General features: G+C 42.7%; 2 protein-coding genes across 3 annotated transcripts in view; both read right to left on the reverse strand.

Annotated features, from left to right (window-relative positions):
- LOC100567968 (zinc finger protein 135) overlaps positions 1 to 625 on the reverse strand; it is a 59,705-nt gene extending 59,080 nt beyond the window's left edge. The window contains exon 1 of the mRNA XM_062969305.1: positions 94 to 625. The gene's annotated coding sequence lies outside the window, so the exon portion shown is untranslated. The remainder of the gene's footprint in view (positions 1 to 93) is intronic.
- Positions 626 to 4,950: 4,325 nt separating this feature from the next.
- LOC103278112 (zinc finger protein 436) overlaps positions 4,951 to 26,018 on the reverse strand; it is a 47,230-nt gene continuing 26,162 nt past the window's right edge. For both annotated transcript variants that reach the window (XM_008105853.2, XM_062973596.1), the window contains exons 2-4: positions 18,419 to 19,135; positions 15,697 to 15,808; positions 4,951 to 13,845 (exon numbers count right to left, since the gene is read on the reverse strand). In XM_008105853.2, coding sequence (XP_008104060.2) covers positions 12,581 to 13,845; positions 15,697 to 15,808; positions 18,419 to 19,114 — 2,073 coding nt within the window. In that variant the 5' untranslated portion in view covers positions 19,115 to 19,135 and the 3' untranslated portion in view covers positions 4,951 to 12,580. The remainder of the gene's footprint in view (positions 13,846 to 15,696; positions 15,809 to 18,418; positions 19,136 to 26,018) is intronic.

The raw sequence follows: 26,018 nt of genomic DNA on the forward strand, positions 1-26,018 counted from the left end.
TGGCTGTCCCAGTTCAGAAAGGGATGGAGGTTTATATTTCTGACAAAATAATAATTATAATCCGAATCAAAGCTAACCAGGGCCCAAACTCACCAGCTCCAAGAACCTGCAGCTCTCCTTCCAACTTGCTTCAAAGCACTGTCCACTCTTTCCCAGGGAAACTATAGAGAGCACTCACCATAGAGTGTCCTGTGGCTAGAGCAGCACCGACACATGATTGGCTCAGACGAGAGACTCGGAGCTTCCTACTTAAAACCACGCCTCCTCCCTGTTGCTTTAACTTGTATTGGGAAGTCTCTTTTTATCCGGAAGTGTCGGTCGAGCGTGAACCCGCATGTTGCTCTAACTCTTCAAGCAGAGAGATGCAATGTCTAGCCTGGAAGAACACTGATTCTTGGAGCCTTGGCCTCCAAGTGGTTTGGACTTCAACTCCCAGAAGCCCCAGCTAGTGTGGCCAATTGTTAAGAATTCTGGGAGATGAAGTCCAAAACACCTGGAAGGCCACAGATCATTATTTATTTATTTATTTATTATTGAATACATTTATATCCCGCTCTTCTCACCCCGAAGGGGACTCAGAGCGGCTTACAAATTGAATTTACATACAATATTATATTATTAGCATAGCACAATACTGGCAATAAATTACCATATTGTACTATATCTATATATTGTAATAATATTATTAATATTACATGTAATATACGGTATAATATATAATTAATATTATTGTATATGCATATAATATTATAATATATATTATTGTAAATTATATTGTATATATGTATATATGCATGTGTGTATACACACACATATATATTATATATTATAATATAATATTATATATATATATATATATATATATATATATATATATATATATAATTATTAGTTGTTTGAAGTACTAGCACTCTGCAGAGAAGGCAAGGACCTTGTCAAACAGGGCAATTCAAGCCATCACAAGTACCAAAATATAATACAGAAATCCCAAGCACAGTATTCCTTATATCTTCTGTTTCAACCAAGGATAGATGCAACTGTTTGGTCTTGAATTTCTACATGTTGTTTGGATTTTGCATCACTCCCAATTAAAACCAACTCCACTGTTTGATTACTTTTCCAGGTCTGGCCGGCATGACTGCATGGAGCACCGTTACATTTCTGCCTGAGTGGTACCTATTGATCTACTCACATTTGCATATTTTCGAACTGCTAGGTTGGCAGAAGCTGGGGCTAACATCAGGAGCTCACCCCTGCTCCCTGGATTCAGCAGCTCAGTAGTTAAATTGCTGCGCCACTGGGGACTCCAGATTTCTATTATCTATCTCTTTATATAAAAGTCAAAGTATGAATATATTTATGTATGCCTCTTTGGCCCCTTCTACACTTCCATGTAATCCAGATCATCAAATCAGATAATTCACATTATTTGCTTTGAACTGGATTATATCACTGCCCTGAATCCTTTCAGGGTGATAGGACTATATATAAATAAAGTTTTATTATATTATTATGAGTCTACACCACCATATAATCCAGTTCAAAGCAGATAATCTGGATTTTATATGGCAGTGTAGAAGAGGCCATAGTTTCCAGACAAACAACACTTTGGAACGGCCTGTCAGAAGAGCCCTGAAAATTAAATCAGCTGTCAGAATTTAAAAAACCTCTCTCCTCTGGCAGGCTTACCTAGTCAATTTGACACTAAAATTTTAAAACTAACATTTTACTGGTATGCATGATTTTAATGTTTTAATCTTTGCTCTAGGTTTTATTATATTAATGTATGTTAACTACGTTGTCATCATAGGCGATCCCTTATGGCTAAGTATGATTGTCTTCCAAGTGGCTGTGAAAACCTGTTCTGAATCTGCATGGTCTTTTGCAGTGAGGACATAGATTTTCAGATGGAAATGTTTGATGCTCCTTATATCTCTTGGCCCATTTCTCCCTTTTCCCTTCTATTCTTGTCTCTTCAAATCCCATAGCATTGCTGGTAGTAGCTGATCTCCAGTTCCATCACTCAAGGGCCAGGGCTTCCCAGTTCTTGGTATCTATGCCATAGTTTTTAATGTTAGCTTGAAGCCTATCTTTAAATTTCTTTTGTTGTCCACTGGCATTTTATTTTCCTTTCTTGAGTTGAGAATAACATATCTGCTTTAGGAGACGGTGATCAAACTTTTGGACAAAATGGCCAGTCCAGTGAAGTTGATGACGGAGGATCATTTGCTTCAATGCTGGTGGCCTTTGATTCTCCCAGAACACTGATATTTGTCCACCTATCTTCCCAAGAGATTTGCAGGATTTATGGAATCTTTCCAGAAGTCAAGAGTGAATTTTGTAGAGAGTCCATGTTTCTCAGGCATGCAATAGAGTCAGGCAGATGGCGAGCTCTTTGACCTCATCAGGCTGAAAGCCAAAAGTAAGGTCACAACAACTGTTAATAGAACTCCAATATGCTGATGATAATGTAGTCTGTGCTCATTCAGAGAAAGATCTAAAAGCCACTCTAAACACCTTTGCCAGAAGTATACAAAAAGCTTGAACTCTCACTGATCAATAAAATCAAAATATTTTCAATGTGTTGTCGAAGGCTTTCATGGCCAGGATCACAAGGTTGTTGTATGTTTTCCGGGCTGTATGGCCATGTTCCAGAAGTATTCTCTCCTGACCTTTTGCCCACATCTATGGCAGGCATCCTCTGAGGATGCCTGCCATAGATATGGGCGAAACATCAGGAGAGAATACTTCTGGACCATGGCTATACAGCCTGGAAAACATACAACAACCAAAATATTTTCCCCAGCAATCACCAGCCAATTCCTTTGTAATGCCAGAAATAAATGATGTCCCCAATGGTTGACCATTTCCGCTACTTTAGAAGCCACCTCTCCACAAAATTTATTATTTATTTATTTACAGTATTTATATTCCGCCCTTCTCACCCCGAAGGTTCACATTACACATATAAGGCAAACATTCAATGCCTTAACATAGAACAAAGACAAGACAAACACGGGGCTCCGAGCTGGCCTCGAACTCATGACCTCCTGGTCAGAGTGATTCATTGCAGCTGGCTGCAGCTGGTTGCTCAACAGCCTGTGCCACAGCCATGTCGATGCCGAAATGCATCATCCAAGCTTTGCAGAGTGCAGCATTTTTTCAAATGCAACAGAATATTTGGGGATTGGGACATTCTTATAGATACCAACATACTTGTTTATAAAGCTATGTATGTCAACTACATGGTACCATGCCTTAAGCTATGATGGGACATGGGTCACATTTTTTATTATTATTAAAACAGGAGCATCTTAGGAATTGGGTGTGTTTAACCTTGAGAAGAGAAGGATATGAGGAGAATTGATAGCCATTTTTAAACACAAGGATCTCACATTGAGGGGAGTGCAAACTTGTTTTCTGTTCCTCTGGAAAGCAGGAAATGAAGCAATGGATTCAAACTGCAGCAAAAGAGATTCCACCTTAACATAGGACAGTAAGAGCATTAGGCAATGGGATGTTTTCCCTTGGAGTGTGGTGGAGCCTCTTTCTCTGGAGGTTTTTAAGCAGAGACTGGATGGCCACCTGTCAGGAGTGCTTTGACTGTATATCCCTCCCTGGCAGCTTGTCAATACCCTTCTTGAATTGTGATGCTCAGAACAGAACACAATATTCCAGATGAGGTCTGACCAAAATAGAATAGAGTGGGATGAATGCTTTCTACAATCTCGACACTATGCTCCTATTGGTAAGCGTATCTTCTATTCTGTCATCTAATATATATGTTATATTGCCCATACTTTTGTTGCCATTTGCCTTCGAGTTATTTCTGACTCATGGCAAGCCAAAAGCAAACATGTCATGGGGTTTTCTTAGCAAGATTTGTTCAGAGGGGTTTGCATTTGCATTCCTCGAAGACAGAATATGATTTGACCAAGGTCATAGAATCATAGAATAATCGAGTCGGAAGAGACCACATGGGTCATCTAGTCCAACCCCCTGCCGTGCAGAAAAAGCACAATCAAGGTCACCCTGTGGGTTTCCATGGCTGAGTGGGGATTTGAACCTTGGTGTCCAGAATCATAGCACTACATTATATTGGTCTCAATTCCTGTATTATAGAGAACAGATGGGCAATGTGTTGCCTATTAGAATATGGACTACAATGCTTATCATCCACAGCCATTCTAGCCAATGGTGGGTGTAATGAAGTACGAATTTTTGGTTTACAGATGTTATGTTTAATTGTGTGTTTGTGTTTTAAAAGTGTAAGTATTACAGTTATTGCATCTCAGCACTCAGAGGCTGGTTGCCATGGAGAAGTAGGCGGAGCCAACTGCCCTTTTGTTGAAGAAGTGCAGAGTTTAAAAAAAAGAGAGTCCGTCTGTGCTCTTGTGAGGCACAGGGAAGATTGATCCTATGTTGAGGGGATCAAGGAGTCTCAATTGTTCGTTTTGAGTTGGTTTAAAATAAGTTTGGTAACTTATTTAATGTAGTCTGTGTCCTGGTAAGGAACAGAGAATCTGTGGTTGTATATCACAGGGGTTTAAAAGTAGCAGAGAAAGAAGTTCTAACTACTTTAAGTAAAAAAAGTGACACTTTAAGGAGTTTGACTTATCTCATTCTAGTATTGTAACTATTAATAAAAAGATCTCCAAGTGAGAAACAACATTGTAACCACTAAGTTTTGTGCCTAAATAAACTTGTTATTGTTCTTCCAACATCTAAGCCTCTATCGCATATATTATAAGAAGAAGAAAGGGAGGGAAAGTAAAAGGTCTCCTCCCTGAGTCTTTGGTGGTTCCATCTTTACAAAGTGGTGGCAGTTGTCATTAGCTCTTTACAGTGGGCCAATGGAGTTTCAGCTCAAAGATATCTGGAAGTTGCCGCCAATTATACCCTTCCCCATAGGAGTGAGTGGTGCAAAATTAATGTCAAAAAAAGAGAGAATAAAAGATAAAAGAATTTAATGTAAAATCTACAAGTAACACATATGCATAAATTAAAGATATTTTAATGCATTTACAACTACAGATTCACAAACATTCATGGGAAGGAAGCCATGTTCAACTCTCTCCGAGCCTTTCCACTGTGGACAGCAGACATGCATATGCGTCGAGGGATTACAAACGGAGGTGAAAAGTGGGGTTAAGTATAAGTGAGGAGGCTGAGGAAAGCCTGGAGGAGGGTGCGTGGATTATAGTTTCGGAAGAGAACCCGGACCTGAAATTCTACCTGGAAGCAAAGACAGAATCCAAGACGGCTGCCATATAAAACGAGAAGTAGCTTTTTTCCCATATGGACGCAAGATAAAGTATTTCAAACACTCTAAATGAAGGAAATCTGCATAATATTCTAGGACTGGCATAGCCTGGATTCAAATATTTCCTCATTCATGACCAAATTTCAGAAAAGACAAAACAGCCTGTGTGTATGTTATGTTTCTGCCCCAATTGTCCAAAAAACTGGGGTAAGAAAACACCTTATTCTACAACATTAGCCTCCACCTTGAGCATCAGGAGCAGGTTGGAAAAGTTACCTTTTTTTGGAAGTTTGGATTCTCAAAAGATTTCACCAGCATTGGTCATAGTGGCTGGAAAATTCAAGACATTAAGAGCATTTTAAAAAGCAACTTTTCCAACCTCTGGTTGGGACCCATGACTCTGGCCCTGGTTTATGTGATGGAACATAAGAACTGGATCCTCAAATACATATTAGGCCCAAAATCTGGGTTGAAAGTAAGTGCAAGTACAGTTAGCCCTCCACATTTGCAGGTTTCACACTTGTGGATCTGATAAAAAAAAGTTATCCAGAAATTGCTGACCTGAAGTTGGGCGGTTCGAATTCACGAGACAGGGTGAGCTCCTGTCTGTCAGCCCCAGCTTCCCATGCAGGGACATGAGAGAAGTCTCCCACAGGATGGTAACACATCCAGGTATCCCCATGGCAACATCTTTGTAGACGGTTGATTCTCTCCCACCAGAAGCGATTTGCAGTATGTTCTCAAGTTGCTTCTGATGCGATAAAAACACCCCATTCCTGTTGCACATTCAGAGGCTAACTAGACTGGTAGCTGAAGCTTACTTTAACAATGGTCTCAAGAGGGCAGCTGAGGGCAAAACAGGCTAGTTTTGGGGGCACGGGGAAGGCTGAATGCCACATGCAGCCCTGCCCACCAACATCAGTCCATGCCCTGTCCACACATCCCTGCATCTGCCTATCTTGCTATCTTGCTCTGACAAATGGTAGCGTTTTCTCTCACAAAGGAAACTATTGAGGGCTGTTTCACTTCCAGAATTATGGACACCTTTCAACAAAGAGAGCCCAGCAAGGTAAGTAAGGAGTCAACTCAACTATCTCACTGATCACCATAAGTGCCATACCGTGGGTTTCCAGATGTTGAACTGACCCATTCCCGTTGTTTGCAGATGTTGATGAATACAGCAAGATGGGGATATGAAGCCCATCAGCATCTGGAAAGCCACAAGTTGCTTTCCCCAATCTACCTTACTGAAGACATGTACAAATTTAGTAATTTCCCATCTTAATTACTTCCAAGCCCCCTCTCCATAGAACAATTGACCTTCCACTTTTGAAGATTACTCATGGATTTGATTAAAATGTTTTCTCGGGTCATCCAGTGTCTGCTGGAGTGCCTAGAGATTCCTAGAGCCAAGTAAACAATATATTTTATAACCTTGCACTTAACCTGGGGTGCCCAGATGTTTTTGTTTTTGTGTTGTCGAAGGCTTTCATGGCCGGGATCACAGGGTTGTTGTATGTTTTCTGGGCTGTATGGCTATGTTCCAGAAGTATTCCAGAATACTTCTGGAACATGGCCATACAGCCCGTAAAACATACAACAACCCAGCTGGTAAACTGGTTGGGATTTCTGGGAGTTGTAAGCCAAAGACATCTGAGGACCAAGGTTGAGAACCAATGTCCTAGAGGGAACTCCTAGTTATGCTACTGTCAACCGTTGTCTGAGGTTGACTATTGAGGACTTAAAGATTTCTAGAGAGTGGTCTCTTAGGTTGGATAAAAAAATGACACAGCAGTTTCTTTATTTGCGGCTTTTCACTTTAACAGAGGTCCTATGCCTCTATCCCCCATATATATATATATATATGAAATATAGAAATTTTGGCCTAGGACAAAACAACAAAAGTACACATCCCAGAAACACTCAACTTGGCAGCACAACCCCTCATCCATGCCTCTACGTTCATACAACAAAAAAGGAAAGAAAAATAAAGTCCTAATTAGAGAGAGAGGAATAATTGTTTTTATCCAATTGCTGCCAGTTAGAAGGCTAAGCTCCGCCCACTTGGTCTCCTAGCAACCCACTCAGCCCAGGGGACAGGCAGAGTTAGGCCTCACTTAGGCCTCTTCCCCATTGCCTATAAAATACAGATTATCTGATTTGAACTGGATTATATGGCAGTGTAGACTCAAGGCCCTTCCACACAGCTAAATAACACATTTATAATCTTATATTATCTGCTTTGCACTGGATTATCTTGACTCCACACTGCCATATAATCCACTTCAGTGTGCAGTCGGACACAACCTTTACCCTTTACCTTAACTACCACCAATTCCTCAATACTTTATTTCCCATACCACCATACTTCGCCACAGCAACGCGTGGCCGGGACACAGCATATATATATATATATATATATATATATATATATATATATATATAAAATAAACTTTATCTATACCCCGCCACCATCTCCCCAACGGGGCGGCTTACATGGGGCCATGCCCAGAACAATACAATATAACAATACACACACACACACACACACACACATATATATATGGGGATAGGAGCACAGGAGCTCCATTAAAGTGAAAAGCCACAAATAAAGAAAGTGCTCTATGTGTGTGTGTGTGTGTGTGTATACATACATACATACATACACACACACACACACACACAAGGCTGGCTACACTCTCCTGGCCTTCCACTCTAAGGATATGTACAACAGGAGCTTCGTGCATATCTTTCCCCAGCCTAATCTGGAAGCCTAAAGATCCCTCAAAGTCCTTTAAAGAAAACCATTACATTTCCAGAGGCCTCTCAGAAGTGTAACTTTCACTTACAACAAGGCACAGACTCCCCCAGATAAGTGCAAGGCAGGGGAATTCAAGAGTGAACCTTTAAACATTTTAATGAGGGTGGCGAGACTCTGTCTGATCCAGGTTAAAGAGATTGGTCCCTGGAACTTGCCCATCCACACTGCCTATGATGGAAGAGGTGCTTTTTTCGACCGGAATAACAGGTTGTGAAGTTTTCTGCACCTGCTAAGCAAATGTCTCTAGGAAGTCTACATTTAAGGTGTTGCTGAAGGCTTTCACGGCCAGAATCACTGGGTTGCTGTGAGTTTTCCGGGTTGTATGGCCATGTTCCAGAAGCATTCACTCCTGACGTTTTGCCCACATCTATAACAGGCATCCTCGGAGGTTGTGAGGTATATTGGAAACTAGGTCAGTGAGGTTTATATATCTGTGGAAGGTCCAGAGTGGGAGAAAGAACTCTTTTCTGTTGGAGGCAAATGTGAATGTTGCAATTAATCGCCTTGATTAGCACTTAAAAGCCTTGCAGCTTCAAAGCCTGGCTAGTTCCAGCTGGGAGGAATCAAAAGAGAGGAGGAAACAATGAAAAGGTTGTTGTATGTTTTCCAGGCTGTGTGGCCATGTTCCAGAAGTATTCTCTCCTGACGTTTCACCCAAATCTATATCTCACAAACTCTGAGGATGCCTGCCATAGATGTGGGCGAAACGTCAGGAGAGAATACGTCTGGAACATGGCCATACAGCCCAGAAAACATACAACAACCCTGTGATCCCGGCCATGAAAGCCTTCGACAACACATTGAAACGATGAAAATGAACAAAATCTGGCTACCAGTATTTTTTTTAAACTCTTAAATCAGGACAGTAAATAAAGAACAACACTCAGAAAACAGGAATTCCAGACATGAAACAATCAAGGCCAGCTAACATCTCCCAATAAAGAATTCCCCCCAGACAGGAAGCAGCCAGGCTTTGAAACTGCAGGGCTTTTAAATGCTAATCAAGGTGATTAATTGCAACATTCACACTTGCCTCAAACAGACAAGAGTTCTTTCTCCCACCCTGGGCCTTCTACAGATGTATAAATCTCACTGACCTAGTTTCTAATATACCTCACAACCTCTGAGGATGCCTGCCATAGAAGTGGGTGAAACGACAGAAGAGAATGCTTCTGGAACATGACCATTCAGCCCAGAAAACTCACAGCAAGCCAGCCTACATTTAGTGCTAATAGGTAATCTCCCAAATAAGGCTGCCAAAGTTAAGAAGCCTGAAATTCCAGGGTTTTTTTTTTTGTTAGTTGCCTCTTGTTGGCAGGCAGAGCAGTAGAGGAAAATCAAAACTTAACAGCCACAGGGCAATGTTATAACACTCCCCAACCTGGAATTCTTGAATAGTGCTACATGCTGGGTTATGGGTCCAGCTACTCTGTAGAATGCAGTTTGATACCATTTTAACTGCCATATCTCAATACTAAGAAATCCTGGGAATGCACCAACCCTCTTGCAGAACAGGTCAATAACCCTGTAAAACCACAACTCCCAGAAGCCATGGTAGATCAAGTGGTGCCAAACTGTATTAATTCTGCAGTAGAGGTGCATCCTATGCTAAATTCCCCCGTTGTGCCCCACCTAGGCTCTCACTGCAGCCTTTACCTCGCCTGAAATACAAAGAAGTGAAAAAGCAGAATCTCCACACTCAGGCATCATATACATCTAGCTACAGTGATGCTGCCACATTAAATCGCACATCCTTTATCCACTAATTTTAATAGGACGCATCCTTCTTTAATAGAACTATGGCCTAAACCATGAACTAGAAATTGCTTCAATGCCATGACCGCTAAGAACTCTGTGATTTGTAGTTTTGGAAGTTGTTGCTGTTATTTCTGACTTATGGCCAACCTATCATGGAGTTTTCTTGGCGAAATTTATTCTGAGGGGCTCTTGCCTTTGCCTTCCTCTAAAAGTGCTAAGGTCTCTGAGCTGGGATTTGAAGCTTGGTCTCTAGAATCGTAATCCAATGCACCACAGAAACAAAGACGAAAAATAACGCACAGGTATATTCACTGAATAGCATAGGGCAGAGCAGACGAGAACTTGCCGTTCATCTACTCAGCTAATCAGGAGACAGGTCCCTTCCTATTACAGGCCAAGGGGTGACTATGACGCAACTAGGTCTATCAATTTTCTATCAAGGAAAGGCAACTGCTTGGCAGCAAAAATATAAGATGCTGCGGATAGGAGATTAGAGTTAACCCAGCATTAGATGGCTCCTCTAAATCTATATGCTGACAGTTTTCCATCACAGTGAATGTTTTCAAATTGTGTTGGAGGGCAACCTATGTTCCTACCCTCTACAGCAGTGGTTCCCAACCTTTTTTTGACCAGGGACCACTTTGACCAGGGACCACTCTCCAACATTAATACCAAAAGGGTATTGACTTTAGATTCAGTTTGTTTATTTGAGGTCCTGATTCAGAAAACTGCATTGGTTAGAGCACATCAGCTCTAGTTTTTGATACAGAACATATGCCATCCAGTAGGCACCATCTGCTTGCCTACAGACAGGGGCGGCTGAACCGGTAAGCAAAGTACGCAAATGCAGAAGGTGCCAATCCCCTGGGGGCGCTATTGAGGCGCCCGGTACAGTGCCCAGAGATATATATATACCCTGTTTCCCCTAAAATAAGACATCCCCAGAAAATAAGACCTAGTAGAGGTTTTGCTGAATTGCTAAATATAAGGCCTCCCCCGAAAGTAAGACCTAGCAAAGTTTTTGTTTGGAAGCATGCCCAACGAACAGAACACCAGAGCATGCAGGATTGGTAAATGTATGTACCATAGAGTGTTGTACATGGAAATATTCGTAGTAACAAGAAATTCTTGATAGGATTCACAGTTTGTCTGGTTATGCTGGTTTGTGATGACAACTACTGTACAGTATATAATAAATGTTCAATTTTTTTTTTGTTCAACAATAAATGTGAATTCTTCTTCATGGAAAAATAAGACATCCCCAGAAAATAAGACCTAGACCATCTTTGGGACCAAAAATTAATATAAAACACTGTCTTATTTTTGGGGAAACACGGTATATATATATATATATATATATATATATATATATATATATATATAGAGAGAGAGAGAGAGAGAGAGAGAGAGAGAGAGAGATGGGCAAACAAAGGTTCTAGGAAACAGCAGTGCGCCCCTCATTTCCCTAGGCCGGGCCTTGGCCGGAGATAAAAAAAAACTCCTCCCTCCAGCCAAGGCCCCACACTTTGGGGAAATCTCCATGACTCTTTTCTTCCACTCTCACTGCATTGGGGGGGGGGGACCAAAATATGGTTTGCTTACATTCGAAAATTGCCTAGAGCCGGCCCTGCCTACAGAAAACCATATTTAACAATCCAGAGCTGATGTGGTCTATCCAGTGCCATTTTCTAAATCAGCACCCCAAATAACCCCAGGAACAGGCCTAAAAACGAAGACAACAAAGTGCTACATAGAATGGCTCTACTCAGGAGGAGGGAGGAGGAGAAGCAGCAGTCAGGAGGCTTGTTGTCACGCCTTTCATGGATAGTCTTCCCTCCCGACATGCCCGTTGCCTGGGCACTATAAGAGGGTTTCGCGACACCAGTCGCTCTTGTTGCAACGGTGTAGTAATGGTGAGGCCACGGACCATATTTTAGTTTTTGGGGATCACTGGTGGTCCATGGACCACAGGTTGGGAACCACTGTTCTACTGAGAGATTGCAGATAGCAGACAGACTTCGTAAACATTGAAAAACCCGGCCACTGGTCAGGAGAACAAGTGCATTCAAAGCCATAATTATTGTTCACAGTGGAAGGAGGTGGGGAAGGCTACAGTGACAGTATTCCCCATGAGAAGATTGACCACTACAACACGCACAGATTCTGTGGATGCTGATGAGCGAAGGTTTTCCTGGGTGACAAATCAAATTTCCCTTTGTCTAGGGAGACTCACATCTCAGGGATTGCACCTCAATTGCATACACATCTTGGTGGGAGATATGAACACATGAAGCCACCTTGTCCCCAGGCAGAGCACTGGACCAGTTCACCCAATGCATGCACTACACACTGTCTGTGGCATGTGTGTACCTTGTTTGCATGTTCCTCCTCTCATCCTTTTGGAAGAGAGGAGAGAAAAGATCACACAACCAGGTCTGTGTTCCCTACCCTGGCTCATACACATTGCTGTGGCCACAACATGGACCAAGGGCCACAGCAATGCTGACAGAGAGTTAATGGCCCAACCAATCCCTGGGAGAAAAATAACCTGGCCTGAGAAATTATATTTAATTATGAGAGAGGGTTCTGCGCTTTTGAGTTACATCTAGAGGATAAAACAGCCTTCAAGATTATAGAAGCTAGGCTGTTCTCGATATATATAATCCCTGGCCTGGGGTTATTATGTGGGAACCATTCCTCGGAAGAGAAGCCTACTAGCAGAAGACTCTCCTGCTGCTCTATGAGCACTTGTACGGCTCCTCTTCTGTGTGGACCCTCTTATGGCTTAAAAGGTGGGAGCTTGAAATGAAGCACTTCCCACACACCAAGCACTCGTAGGGCTTTTCGCCCGTGTGCACCCGTTTATGGCTGACGAGGCGGGAGCTCGAGATGAAGCTCTTCCCGCACTCGGTGCATTCGAAGGGTTTCTCCCCCGTGTGGGTTCTCTTGTGTGTGATGAGGGAGGCTTTCTGCCTGAAGCTTTTGCCACACCCTGAGCATATATATGGCTTCTCTCCTGTGTGGATCCGGCTGTGCGCCGTGAGGTTGGAACTTCGGCTGAAGTTCTTCCCGCAGTCGGAGCACTTGTAGGGCTTCTCGCCCGTGTGGGTTCTCTTGTGATCGGTCAGGTGGGAGCTGCTCCCAAAACGTTTCCCGCACTCTAAACACTCGTAGGGTTTCTCGCCTGTGTGGACCCTGATGTGATTGATAATCTGGGAGCAAGCGCTGAAGCTTTTCCCGCACAGCGTACACTCGTACGGCTTCTCCCCAGTGTGGGTTCTCTTGTGGGTTATGAGGGACGCTTTCTGGTTGAAGTTTTTGCCACAGTATGAGCAACTGTAGGGTTTCTCGCCCGTGTGCACTCGCTTGTGCGTAATGAGCTGGGAGCTGGTACTGAAGCTCTTCCCACACTCGGAGCACTCGTACGGTTTCTCACCTGTGTGGGTTCTCTCGTGGGTGATCAGGGAGGCTTTCTGGTTAAAGCTTTTGCCGCAGACCCCACATTTATGGGGTTTCTCGGGCATGTGGGTCTCCTCATGCCTCATCAGCTCTGAGGGATGAGAGAACCAGGTCTCGCACACAGAACATTTGTACGGCTTCTCCCCTGTATGGATTCGCTCGTGTATCACCAAATGGGTGCTCTCATAGAAACTTGCTTCACATAACGAGCATTTGTGTGGCTTTTCAATGGGTTGGATTTCTGGGTGGATTAAATTCTGACCGGAGCTCTCCCCTGAGTCAGTGTGTCTGTGGGGTCCCTCCTGGAAGGAACTTTGCCGAACACCCCGGTCGTTTTCCCCGCCAGACTTCCCAGGATGGTTCTCCTGGTGACCATCTATTCCCTGGTGGCCCTCGGGCATCTTGTCCATCTCAGGACCCTGGAAATTCTTCCCTTTGGTTCGGTCTAAGGACATTCCACCAATACCCACTTGCTCAGGCTGGTCAGACTGAAACGGTTCCTCCTCCTCCTCTTCATCTTCATCATCTTGCACTTGTTCATTGCCTATGGGAAACATACAAATATCTCATAAGAACACTGAGGACACTCCTATCTAAGTCTGGTTTCAGGGGTCAGATGTATTTGGCACAGACACTAGATATGAATTTCGAGAATTTTGGTCACACCATTAGCCATGTGGTCATTCCAAACCCTTTTCAACTTGAATTCACCTAATTAGGATGATAGAGGTTCTATGAACTTGGGCCATCTAGTCTTGCATTCTAATTCCCACCATGACCAACAAAGTAATTCCTGGGTAGACAACAAGCAAGAGAGGGGACATCTTGATGAACCCATTTCCAGTAATCCAGAAGTTCATCATCACTCCATCTCCTTATATCAGTGGTTCTCAACCTGTGGGTCCCCAGATGTTTTGGCCGGGCTGTGGCGCAGGCTGTTGAGCAGCCTGCTGCAATAAATCACTCTGACCATGAGGTCATGAGTTCGAGGCCAGTCCGTGGCGGGGTGAGCACCTGTCAATTAAAAATAAAATATAGCCCCTGCTTATTGCTGACCTAGCAACCCGAAAGATAGTTGCATCTATCAAGTAGGAAATAAGGTACCACTTATAAAAGTGGGGAGGCAAGTTTAACTAATTTACGACTTGGAATGAGGAAGTGCCGTCAGAGTGGATGATGAAGCAGCTGCTCCCCCCGGTGGCCAGAATCGAACATCCTCTCAGGAGAAGGTTAAATTGCCTCTGCGTCTGTCTGTCTCTCTGTTTGATGTGTTTATGGGCATTGAATGTTTGCCCTATGTATGTATAATGTGATCCGCCCTGAGTCCCCTTCGGGGTGAGAAGGCCAGAATATAAATACTGTAAATAAATAAATAAATAAACTCACAGAAATCCTAACAGCTGGTAAACCAGCTGGGATTTCTGAGAGTTGTAGGCCAAAACCTGAGGACACACAGGTTGAGAACCATTGCCTTATATGAACCTACCAGAACACTAAGATCTACAGAGAAAGGTTTTCTCTCAGCCCTGCCACCATCGCTTGGTGAAGACACGAGAGATACTCTTATCAGTTTCTCTGCCACAGTAACTGTACACTACAAACACTGAAATATTTTGCCTTGAGCTTCTTTGGAGAATATTGGAGATATAAATATAATGAATAAACTCCTCATATGTGGCTCTGGTGGCATGCAAACATCCCCTCTTTATTTATCACCACAACAAACCTATAAGATAGGCCAAAATAATTATTTGATATGTTGTTGAAGGCTTTCATGGCTGGAATCATTGGGTTGCTATGAGTTTTCCGGGCTGTATCGCCATGTTCCTGAAGCCATGTTCGCCCACATCTATGGCAGGCATCCTCAGAGGTTTTGAGGTATATTGGGAACTAGGCAAGGGAGATTTATATATCTGTGGAAAGTCCAGGGTGGGAAAACCAGTATTTAAAAACTCTAAAATCAGTACAGTGAAAAAACAACACTCTAAAAACAGGGGAATTTCAGACATGAAACAATCAGGGCCAGCTAACACCTCCCAAGAAAGGATTCCCCCAGGCAGGAATCAGCCAGGCTTTGAAACTGCAAGGCTTTTCAATGCTAATTATGGTGGCCAATTGCAACATTCACACTTGCCTCAAATAGACAAGAGTTCTTTCTCCCACCCTGGACCTTCCACAGATATATAAATCTTCCTTCTTAGTTTTCCCATATACCTCACAACTTGTGAAGATGCCTGCCATAGATGTTGGTGAAACGTCAGGAGAGAATGCTTCTGGAACATGGCCATAAAGCCCAGAAAACTCACAACAACCTAGTTGCCTAGTTAGCCATAACCAAATGAAATATTCACCCTAAAAAAACAGACAGACAGAAATACAAAAAGAGAAAGCTCACCAGACAAGGTGGCCTCCCAGTCATCCTCTTGCTTATCCTCCAGTGGGAGCTGCATCTTCAAGATAACAGGGGAAGAAGGGTCTGACTTGGGAGAACTAAGAGATCCTGACATCTAAATTTTAAAAAGAAAAGGAAAGTATTAGAGGTATAGTCAAGCCCTGGAACCAGGGTCTTCCTCTTGGTCCAAACAGAAGTCGATTGAGTATCTCTTATTCAGAACGCTAAAATCTGAAATGCTCAAAAATCCAAAATTATCCTCATGGGTTACTGAGATAGTGATTTTGGCTTTCAGTGTAAATAAACCTTGTTTCATCCACAACATTATTGTGTATAAAATTACATTCATGCTATAGGAATAAGGCCTACGTGAAACATGGATGACTTTTAATGTCTAGATTTAGATCCCATCTCCAAGTATCGCCTTATACTCGGGTGAGGGTCGTGGTGGGCTTATATTCTGGTTGGCTTATACTCAAGTATATATGGTATATTTATTATTTTTCTCTATTATTATTGGTATTGTTATATTTATTATTTTATTAATTATTATTATTACATTTATTATTTCACTCTATTATTATTAAAAGAATACATAAGCACATTTACATTGAAGAAGATGAAAATACTGATTTAATCAGAGTTGAACAGTCATATCTTTAATTACAGTTTGATATAAAGATTCAAAAACATTTAAACTACTGATGCCTCAATTAATGTAATTTTATTGGTATCTCGGCTTATACTGGAGTCAGGGCCGGGCTGTGGAGCAGCTGGCTAGTAACCAACTGCAATAAATCACTACTGACCGAGAGGTCATGAGTTTGAAGCCCGGGTCGGGTTAAGCCCCCGACCATTAAATAGCCTGGCTTGCTGCTGACCTATGCAGCCCCGAAAGACAGTTGCATCTGTCAATTAGGGGAAATTTAGGTACGCTTTATGCGGGAGGCTAATTTAACTAATTTACAACATCATAAAACTGCCAGCAAAACACGAGGAAAGGAATGAGGAAGTACAGCCACTAGTGGACAGTGAAGCAACAACTCCCCCTGTGGCCGGAATCATGAAGCTGGAAAAAAAAAGTTAAATGCCTCTGTGTCTATCTATATATGTTGTTTGTCTGTTGGCATTGAATGTTTGCCATATATGTGTTCATAGTAATCCGCCCTGAGTCCCCTTCGGGGTGAGAAGGGCGGAATATAAATACTGTAAATAAATAAAATGTTTTCGCAATTTTTGGTGGTAAAATTAGGTGCCTCGGCTTATATTCAGGTCAGCTTATACTCGAGTATATATACGGTATATTACTATGATGCAATCTACCCTATATAATCATGCCTAGAAGTCTAGAAATTTTAGTCAAAAATTAAACCTCCACAATCTTGGGTCAATTAATCTTTGGGTCAACGTAAGTCCTGTACTTTAACTCTTATGAAAAAGGGAACAATGCTATTCCCTGATTACGGAGGATAAAGATAGGAGCTTAATCTATACCAGAATAACATGAAAGAAACACTGAATTCCTCTACTCTCTCTACTGTGGTGCCACCTCTGACCTTTTTGAATGCCTAGACAGGGAAAAGGAAGGGACATTCAGAAATATCTGGTCCCTGAGATGGTACGACTACTCTCCCCTATTTCTGTGTAATGACTCTTGACTGATCCATAATTTTATCCCCAGAAAATGCCCTCAATTTATATATGAAGTTAACCTATATGTGGTATGTATGCCGCATTATTATGATAAGCAATTATTTACAAGTAATCTATATATATAAATGAGTGATGGCATCACGGCGACCAACAAAACAACAAACTACAGGCCCCCCAACCTCGAAATTTGACAACACAACCCATCATCCATGCCTCTAGGTTGATACAACAAAAAGAAAAGAAAAATAAAGTCCTAATTAGAGGGAAAGGAATAATTGTTTTTATGCAATTGCTGCCAGTTAGAGGGCGGGCTGTGGCGCAGCTGGCTAGTAACCAGCTGCTATAAATCACTACTGACCGAGAGGTCATGAGTTCGAAGCCCAGGTCGGGTTAAGCCTCCGACCATTAATAGCCCCGGCTTGCTGTTGACCTATGCAGCCCCGAAAGACAGTTGCACCTGTCAATTAGGGAAATCTATGGACGCTTTATGCGGGAGGCTAATTTACAACACCATAAAACTGCCAGCAAAACACGAGGAAAGGAATGCGGAAGTACAGCCACTACTGGACGGTGAAGCAACAGCTCCCCCTGTGGCTGGAATCGTGAAGCTGGAAAAATGTTAAAAATGCCTCTGTCTAATGTATGTTGTTTGTCTGTTGGCATTGAATGTTTGCCATATATGTGTTCATTGTAATCCGCACTGAGTCCCCTTCGGGGTGAGAAGGGCGGAATATAAATACTGTAAATAAATAAAAATAAATAATCTCTGCCCACTTGGTCTCCTAGCAACCCACTCAGCCCAGTGGACAGGCCGAGTTAGGCCTCACTTAGGCCTCTTCCACAGATTATCTAATTTGCACTGGATTATATGGCAGTGTAGACTCAAGGCCCTTCCACACAGCTATATAACCCATTTATAATGGACTTAATGCCAGGGGAAAACCTTTACCTTTTACCTTAACTACCACCAATTCCTCAATACTTTATTTCCCATACCACCATACTTCGCCACAGCAACGTGTGGCCGGGCATAACTAGTAAATATATATATTAAATATACTGAAACACTCACTTTCTGTTCTGGCTCCTCAGAGTCCTGAAGGAACCGCTCTGCCAGGGTCACAGCCCGGGTGCAAGTGTCAGGACTTTGCTCTCGCACCCAGCTCTGCATCTCTGGTGGCAGGACGGCCAGGAACTGCTCCAGGATGAGAAACTCTAGGATCTGCTCCTTGGTGTGTGTCTCTGGCCTCAGCCACTGGTGGCACAGCTCCCAGAGCTTGTTACACACCTCTCGTGGCCCCTCGGCCTCCTCGTAGCAAAAGAGCCGGAATCGCTGCCTCCGCATCTCCAGGTTGACCAGGTCCTCATCGAGAACCTCTTCCTTCACTTTCACGGGTGAATCCTGGCTGCTCTCATAGGTCTTTCCATCGTCGGACATACTCCGGGACGTACATTCGACTTTGTGCCACCGGCTGCCTTCCTCTACTCCCTTGAGGGAGCTCTGGAAATACTTGGTGTCTTCTCCTGACATATAATGTGGGGACTGTGGGGAGCTCCTCCATCCCGAGCGGTTTGGTTGCATCGTTTTCAGGAAATCCTGCAACTGGGTGTCCCAGCACTGGTCTTCCGGCTCTCGTTTGAACTGCTTTGGGGGGACCGACCCTTCCAGCAACTCCCCGGTGGCCCCAATTTGGACCACATGGAGGTCTCGGGCTCCCTGCTCCGGGCTCTCTCGTGGCTCAGGTCTGTCAGGTTCCTGTTCCTCCATTTTGGTATCAGAATCCGACTCCTGCGTTGGGAATAGAAGAACAGGTTTTAGAAGTACAAAAGGCCCATTTGCCATACTATTACCCTGTTGACGGTTGTAGAAATAAATAAATAGAAGTTTTACCACAGTTTCTGAATCAAGATAAACCCTGCAGTATAATAATATGTCACTCAGACTTGTGTAACAAATAACAATATCTTTACTTCAGTTCAAAAGTTCAAACAGGGCAACAAAATATATATCAAGCTATCTGAATTATTTATTTATTTATTTATTTATTTATTTATTTATTTACAGCATTTATATTCCGCCCTTCTCACCCCGAAGGGGACTCAGGGTGGATCACATTACACATATAGGCAAACATTCAATGCCTTTTAACATAGAACAAAGACATGACAAACATAGGCTCCAAGCGGGCCTCGAACTCATGACCTCCTGGTCAGAGTGATTCATTGCAGTGATTCATTGCAGCTGCTCTCCAGCCTGCGCCACAGCCCGAGCCCACACAGAGAACATGGTAATAAACAATCCCTTTAAATATGCCTCATTTGCTTTATAAATACAGTATAGTCTCACTTATCAAACATTTGCTTATCCAATGTTCTGGATTATCCAACGCATTTTTGTAGTCGATGTTTTCAATACATCGTGATATTGTGGTGCTAAATTTGTAAATACAGTAATTACTGCATAGCATCACTGCGTATTGAACTACTTTTCCTGTCAAATTTGTTGTAAAACATGATGTTTTGGTGCTTAATTTGTAAAATCATAACCTAATTTGATGTTTAATAGGCTTTTCCTTAATCCCTCCTTATAATCCAACATATTCGCTTATCCAACATTCTGCCATCCCGTTTATGTTGGTTAAGTGATACTCTACTGTATTCAGGCTTTGGAGAGTATGGCAGCCATTTCGTTCCTGACCAATCTCCAGCCAGCTGTTCTCCTCCCTCTCCGAGGTGAAAGTGGTAGTTAAAACCGTTAGCCTCAGTACCAAGCTAGAAGCTGCAGCCAATCAGCATTCTGGCTCCTGACTGGCTCAGCCAATCAGCTGCTGCCACACACCCTTTCCAGTCAATTCACCACATCATGGTGCCTCTTTTACAAACCCACACATACCCCAGCGAGGAAATATTATTTATTTATTATTTATTTACAATATTTCTATCCTGCCCCTCTCTAACCCGAAGGAGACTCAAGGCGGCTTTACATAAAGGCAGGGCCACTTGAAAGTGATTTAGGCTAATATAAATCCAAGGCAGCCAACACAGAACCTGTGGCCCACAGGTCCTCCATTGATTTTTAAATTCTTTATTGTCAAGCTGAATGAAGCCCCTGAAAACCTCCTGGAACTGAGAATGGTTTCAAACCAGGAAAAATGTTCCTCTAAGTTGCTGTGAGTTTTCTGGGCTGTATGGCTATATTTCAGAAGCATTCTCTCAAACATTTCACCCACATCTATGGCGGGCATCCTCAGAGGTTGTGAGGTCTGTTGGAATCTAGGCAAGTGGAGTTTATATATCAGTGAAAGGTCCAGGGTGGGAGAAAGAACTTGTCTGTTGAGCTGAAGTCCAAAACACTTGAAGGGCCGAAATTTGCTCATGCCTGATCCACACTGTACAATTACTGCACTTTGACACCACTTTAACTGTCATTGTTCAATGCTATGGAATCCTGGAAGTTACAAGTCATCACGTTTGAGCTATTTTCAATTATTTCTTTAATTACCAAGGAGTATTGATACCTTACCAAACTATAACTCCCAGGATACCACATAGTTCAGGTTTCCGCTGAGCCATGGCCATTCAAGCAGAATCCAACTGCATTAATTCTACAGTATAGATGCACCCTAGGTTTCTAAGATTGGCAAACTTGTTCCTTTCCTGGAATTGTCTGCAACTCCACTCACTCACCCCCCTTGCGTCTGGCAGCCTTTGTGTCTGCAGCTCCCACGCCGGAGAGCAAGAAGCAAGAGGATATTTCTCATGCCAGCCCCAGAGGCAGGACAGCAAGGGAAAGCTGTGCACAAACACGACTCGCTCTCCCTGTTTACTTACCACAGGATCTTGGGTCCCGTCTGCCGTCCCTCCTTTCTCCGGCCATACTATCATTCCCACTGAACTCTTCCCTATGGAAGGGGGAATTTTGTATGTTTAACACCTTGAGCTGCTTACAAGGTTTTGCACAAAAGGGAGAAGAGCTGGCAACCAAAGGGTCCAATCTCCCAAGACATTTCATGATATAAATCCCCAAATCCATTTTGTATAGGACTGAAATATCAGACAGTATCCCTTCTAGTGGGATGTTAAGCTAGGATGAGGCCTAAAATTGAGCAGGAAGATAAACATTCACAGACAATAACTTTGGCCAAAAGAAACTACCAAGCCACAACTCTGCTTTCAGTCCAACCTATTCACAGTGTTGGCCAAGATAAACATGTTCATGCAAATACTAATAAGGTTTAGTCTCTCTTATCCAAAATGCTTGTGATCAGAAGTGGATTTTGGATTTTATCTCAGATTGCATAATGAGATATCTTAGAGATGGGCTCCAAGTTTAAGCATGAAATACAGTAGAGTCTCACTTATCCAACGTTCTGGATTATCCAATGCATTTTTGTAGTCAATCTTTTCAATACATTGTGGTATTTTGGTGCTACATTCGTAAATACAGTAATTACAGCATAACATTACTGCGTATTGAACTACTTTTTCTGTCAAATTTGTTGTAAAACATGATGTTTTAGTACTTAATTAGTAAAATCATAACCTAATTTGATGTTTAATAGGCTTTTCCTTAATCTCTCCTTATTATCCAACATATTCCCTTATCCAACGTTCTGCCGGCCCGTTTATGTTGGATAAGTGAGACTCTACTGTACATTTTTTTTGTGTATACATTTTTTGTATACACATAGGTAAGGGTAAAGATTTTCCCCTGACATTAAGTCTAGTTGAGTCCGACTCTGAGGATTGGTGCTCATCTCCATTTCTAAGCCGAAGAGCCGGCATTGTCCATAGACACCTCCAGGGACATAAAAAACAACAAAAAAGGCTTTTTTGCTTACGTTGGTAGAAAAAGGAAGAAAAAGGAGGCAATAGGGCCATTGCAAGGAGAAGATGGGGTGATGGCGACAGGGGACAGGGAAAAGGCAGAACTACTTAATGCCTTCTTTGCCTCTGTCTTCTCACAAAAAGAAAGCCATCTTCAACCTCAGCAACATGGAATGGACGAAGGATTGGGGGAAATCCAACCCCAAATAGGGAAACAAGTTGTCCAGGAACACCTGGCCACTCTAAACGAATTCAAGTCCCCAGGGCCAGATCAGCTACATCCAAGAGTACTGAAGGAACTAGCGGAAGTTATTTCAGAACCACTGGCAATTATCTTCGAGAGTTCTTGGAGAACGGGAGAAGTCCCAGCAGATTGGAGGAGGGCGAATGTGGTCCCTATCTTCAAGAAGGGAAAAAAGAACGACCCAAACAATTACCGTCCGGTCAGCCTCACATCAATACCAGGCAAAATTCTGGAAAAGATCATTAAGGAAGTGGTCTGCGAACACTTAGAAACAAATGCGGTCATTGCTAATAGTCAACACGGATTTACCAAAAACAAGTCATGCCAGACTAATCTGATCTCTTTTTTCGATAGAGTTACGAGTTGGGTCGATACAGGGAATGCCGTGGATGTCGCCTACCTGGATTTCAGTAAGGCCTTCGACAAAGTCCCCCACGACCTTCTGGCAAACAAACTAGTAAAATGTGGGCTAGACAAAACTTCGGTTAGGTGTATCTGTAATTGGCTAAGCAAACGAACCCAAAGGGTGCTCACCAATGCGTCGTCTTCATCATGGAAAGAAGTGACAAGTGGAGTGCCGCAGGGCTCCGTCCTGGGCCCGGTTCTGTTCAACATCTTTATTAACGACTTAGACGAAGGGTTAGAAGGCACGATCATCAAGTTTGCAGACGACACAAAACTGGGAGGGATAGCTATCACTCCAGAAGACAGGAGCAGAATTCAAAACGATCTTGACAGACTAGAGAGATGGGCCAAAACTAACAAAATGAAGTTCAACAGGGACAAATGCAAGATACTTCACTTCGGCAGAAAAAATGGAAATCAAAGATACAGAATGGGGGACGCCTGGCTTGACAGCAGTGTGTGCGAAAAAGACCTTGGAGTCCTCGTGGACAACAAGTTAAACATGAGCCAACAATGTGATGCGGCTGCTAAAAAAGCCAATGGGATTCTGGCCTGCATCAATAGGGGAATAGCGTCTAGATCCAGGGAAGTTATGCTCCCCCTCTATTCTGCCTTGGTCAGACCACACCTGGAATACTGTGTCCAATTTTGGGCACCACAGTTGAAGGGAGATGTTGACAAGCTGGAAAGCGTCCAGAGGAGGGCGACTAAAATGATTAAGGGTCTGGAGAACAAGCCCTATGAGGAGCGGCTTAAAGAGCTGGGCATGTTTAGCCTGCAGAAGAGAAGGCTGAGAGGAGACATGATAGCCATGTACAAATACGTGAAGGGAAGTCATAGGCAGGAGGGAGCAAGCTTGTTTTCTGCTGCCCTGCAGACTAGGACACGGAACAATGGCTTCAAACTACAGGAAAGGAGATTCCACCTGAACATCAGGACGAACTTCCTCACTGTGAGAGCTGTTCGACAGTGGAACTCTCTCCCTGGGGCCGTGGTGGAGGCTCCTTCTTTGGAGGCTTTTAAGCAGAGGCTGGATGGCCATCTGTCGGGGGTGCTTTGAATGCGATTTCCTGCTTCTTAGCAGGGGGTTGGACTGGATGGCCCATGTGGTCTCTTCCAACTCTACTATTCTATGATTCTATGATTCTATGATTCATGTAGCTGGCATGACTGCATGGAGCACCATTACCTTCCCACCTGAGCAGTACCTATTGATCTACTCACATTTACATGTTTTCGAACTGCTAGGCTGGCAGAATCTGGGGCTACCAGCGGGAGCTCACCCCACTCTCTGGATTTGAACCGCCAACCTTTCGGTAAGCAAGTTTAGCAGCTCAGCGCTTTAACTCACTGTGCCACCAGGGGTTCCTGTATACACATAGCCTGAAGGTTATTTTATACACAATTTAAAATATATATATATAATTTTGTGCATAACATAAAACTGTCATGTCTGTTGAACTATCAGAAGGCAAAGATGTCACCATCTTGGCCAACTATACAGATGATTTCAGATTCTGCAAAGGGGTTTGGCATTCTGGATCAGTGATACTCAACCTGTACTAGTTCTCAGTCCTCTTAGGAGTCCCCCACCCCACCACTGAGAAGAACAAAGGAAAGCATAATATTTTCCCCTGTCTTGACTTCCCCTCTTTCAACCAATGCGTTAGACTACAGGTGGGAACAAAATAGCCATTGATTATTTTATTTTCGGACAGTTGGACTTGACAGCATATTCCCTGAGAATGCAGAGTGCGTTTCCCATCACTGAATTCAACTAGAGCTATTGTAGCTAAACATTGACATCAGCAGCTATAAAAAAAGAGCAGCAACTAAAACAACAGTGTGTGCTTCTACCACATAGAGACACAACTATGTGATCAGAAGCACCAATCTAATTTGGTAATAATGACATCTCTGGCCAGAGTGCATGCACATTAGAAAGGTCAAAAAGTATACCACCATAGTAGTAGTACTGGCAACAACAACAATAATAATAATAATAATAATAATAATAATAATAATACTGTAATAATAAGTTTTATTTATATTCTGCCCCTTCTCCTGGAAGGGACTCAGGGCGGTTTACAGCAAGTAACAGTTAAAACAATATCCCTCCTTCCAAAAAATAGTACATAGGTCAAAGTAACATAACTTAAAATAGAACCATTACAATTACTGAAAACATATAAGAACATAACATCAACATCAACATCAAAAATAGCTGCTCTTGCTGGAATAAAAGCATTACAAATGCTAAAACCATCGATCTTACTAACATACCTCAATTTAAGACTGATCGTCTCCAAAAAAGCCTGCTTCCAGAGCCAAGTTTCAAGATGCTTTCTAAAAAATCAACCAGGAGGGAGCCAATCTAATTTCCTTGAGAAGGGCAAGCTTAAGCCTTGGAAGTATACTGAAACACTTTGGACTTTTTGTGGTTTTACCTAACTACAGGGTTAGTATTAATAAAAATAGAGGAAGAGAAAAAACTGCTGTTGTTAAAAAACTGCACAAACTTTTTCAAGGCAATCATTTTAGCTATTTGGGCATCAGAAGATCCTGAAAGAATGACTAGAAGCAGAATGCAAAGGCTCAGGAAAGCAGCAAAGGTGACAACAAATTTAATTTCAGAGAAATTCTCAAGAGTTCACACTGCAGTTGGGAATTATCACAGGATGTCTATGCCCTACACCACTGGAGAAATTATACTGTTTAGACGGTATTGCACCACCTGATATCTGTTGTGAAGTAGCCAATAATGAAAGGACTAAGGCATTGACATCTCCAGCTCATTCTCTGTTTGGCGATCAGCCAACATGCCAACACCTTAAAATCAAGAAACAGCTTTCTAAGATCCACAGAGATACTCGTAGGAATACCTCAGCAAACAAGAGTCCAAACGTGGCAGGTTAAAACCCAGAACCTCAATTCATGGCTAATAATGGATGAGAAACTCCCCCATAGGTACACAGAAGACTGGGCAACTTGGAAGGTGCTGAACAGAGTGCTCTGGCACCACGAAATGCAAAGCCAATCTTAAGAAATGGAGTCCACGACATGCAAGTGTGGAGAAGAGCAAACCACACACTATTTTCTACAATGCAGACTGAGCCTTGTCACATGCACAACGGAGGACCTTCTCACAGAGACACCAGGCACTCCAGGTGGCTAGCTTCTGGTCAAAGGAAATCTA

The sequence above is a fragment of the Anolis carolinensis genome, chromosome 2, assembly GCF_035594765.1.
Source record: "Anolis carolinensis isolate JA03-04 chromosome 2, rAnoCar3.1.pri, whole genome shotgun sequence".
Classification (NCBI taxonomy): domain Eukaryota; kingdom Metazoa; phylum Chordata; class Lepidosauria; order Squamata; family Dactyloidae; genus Anolis; species Anolis carolinensis.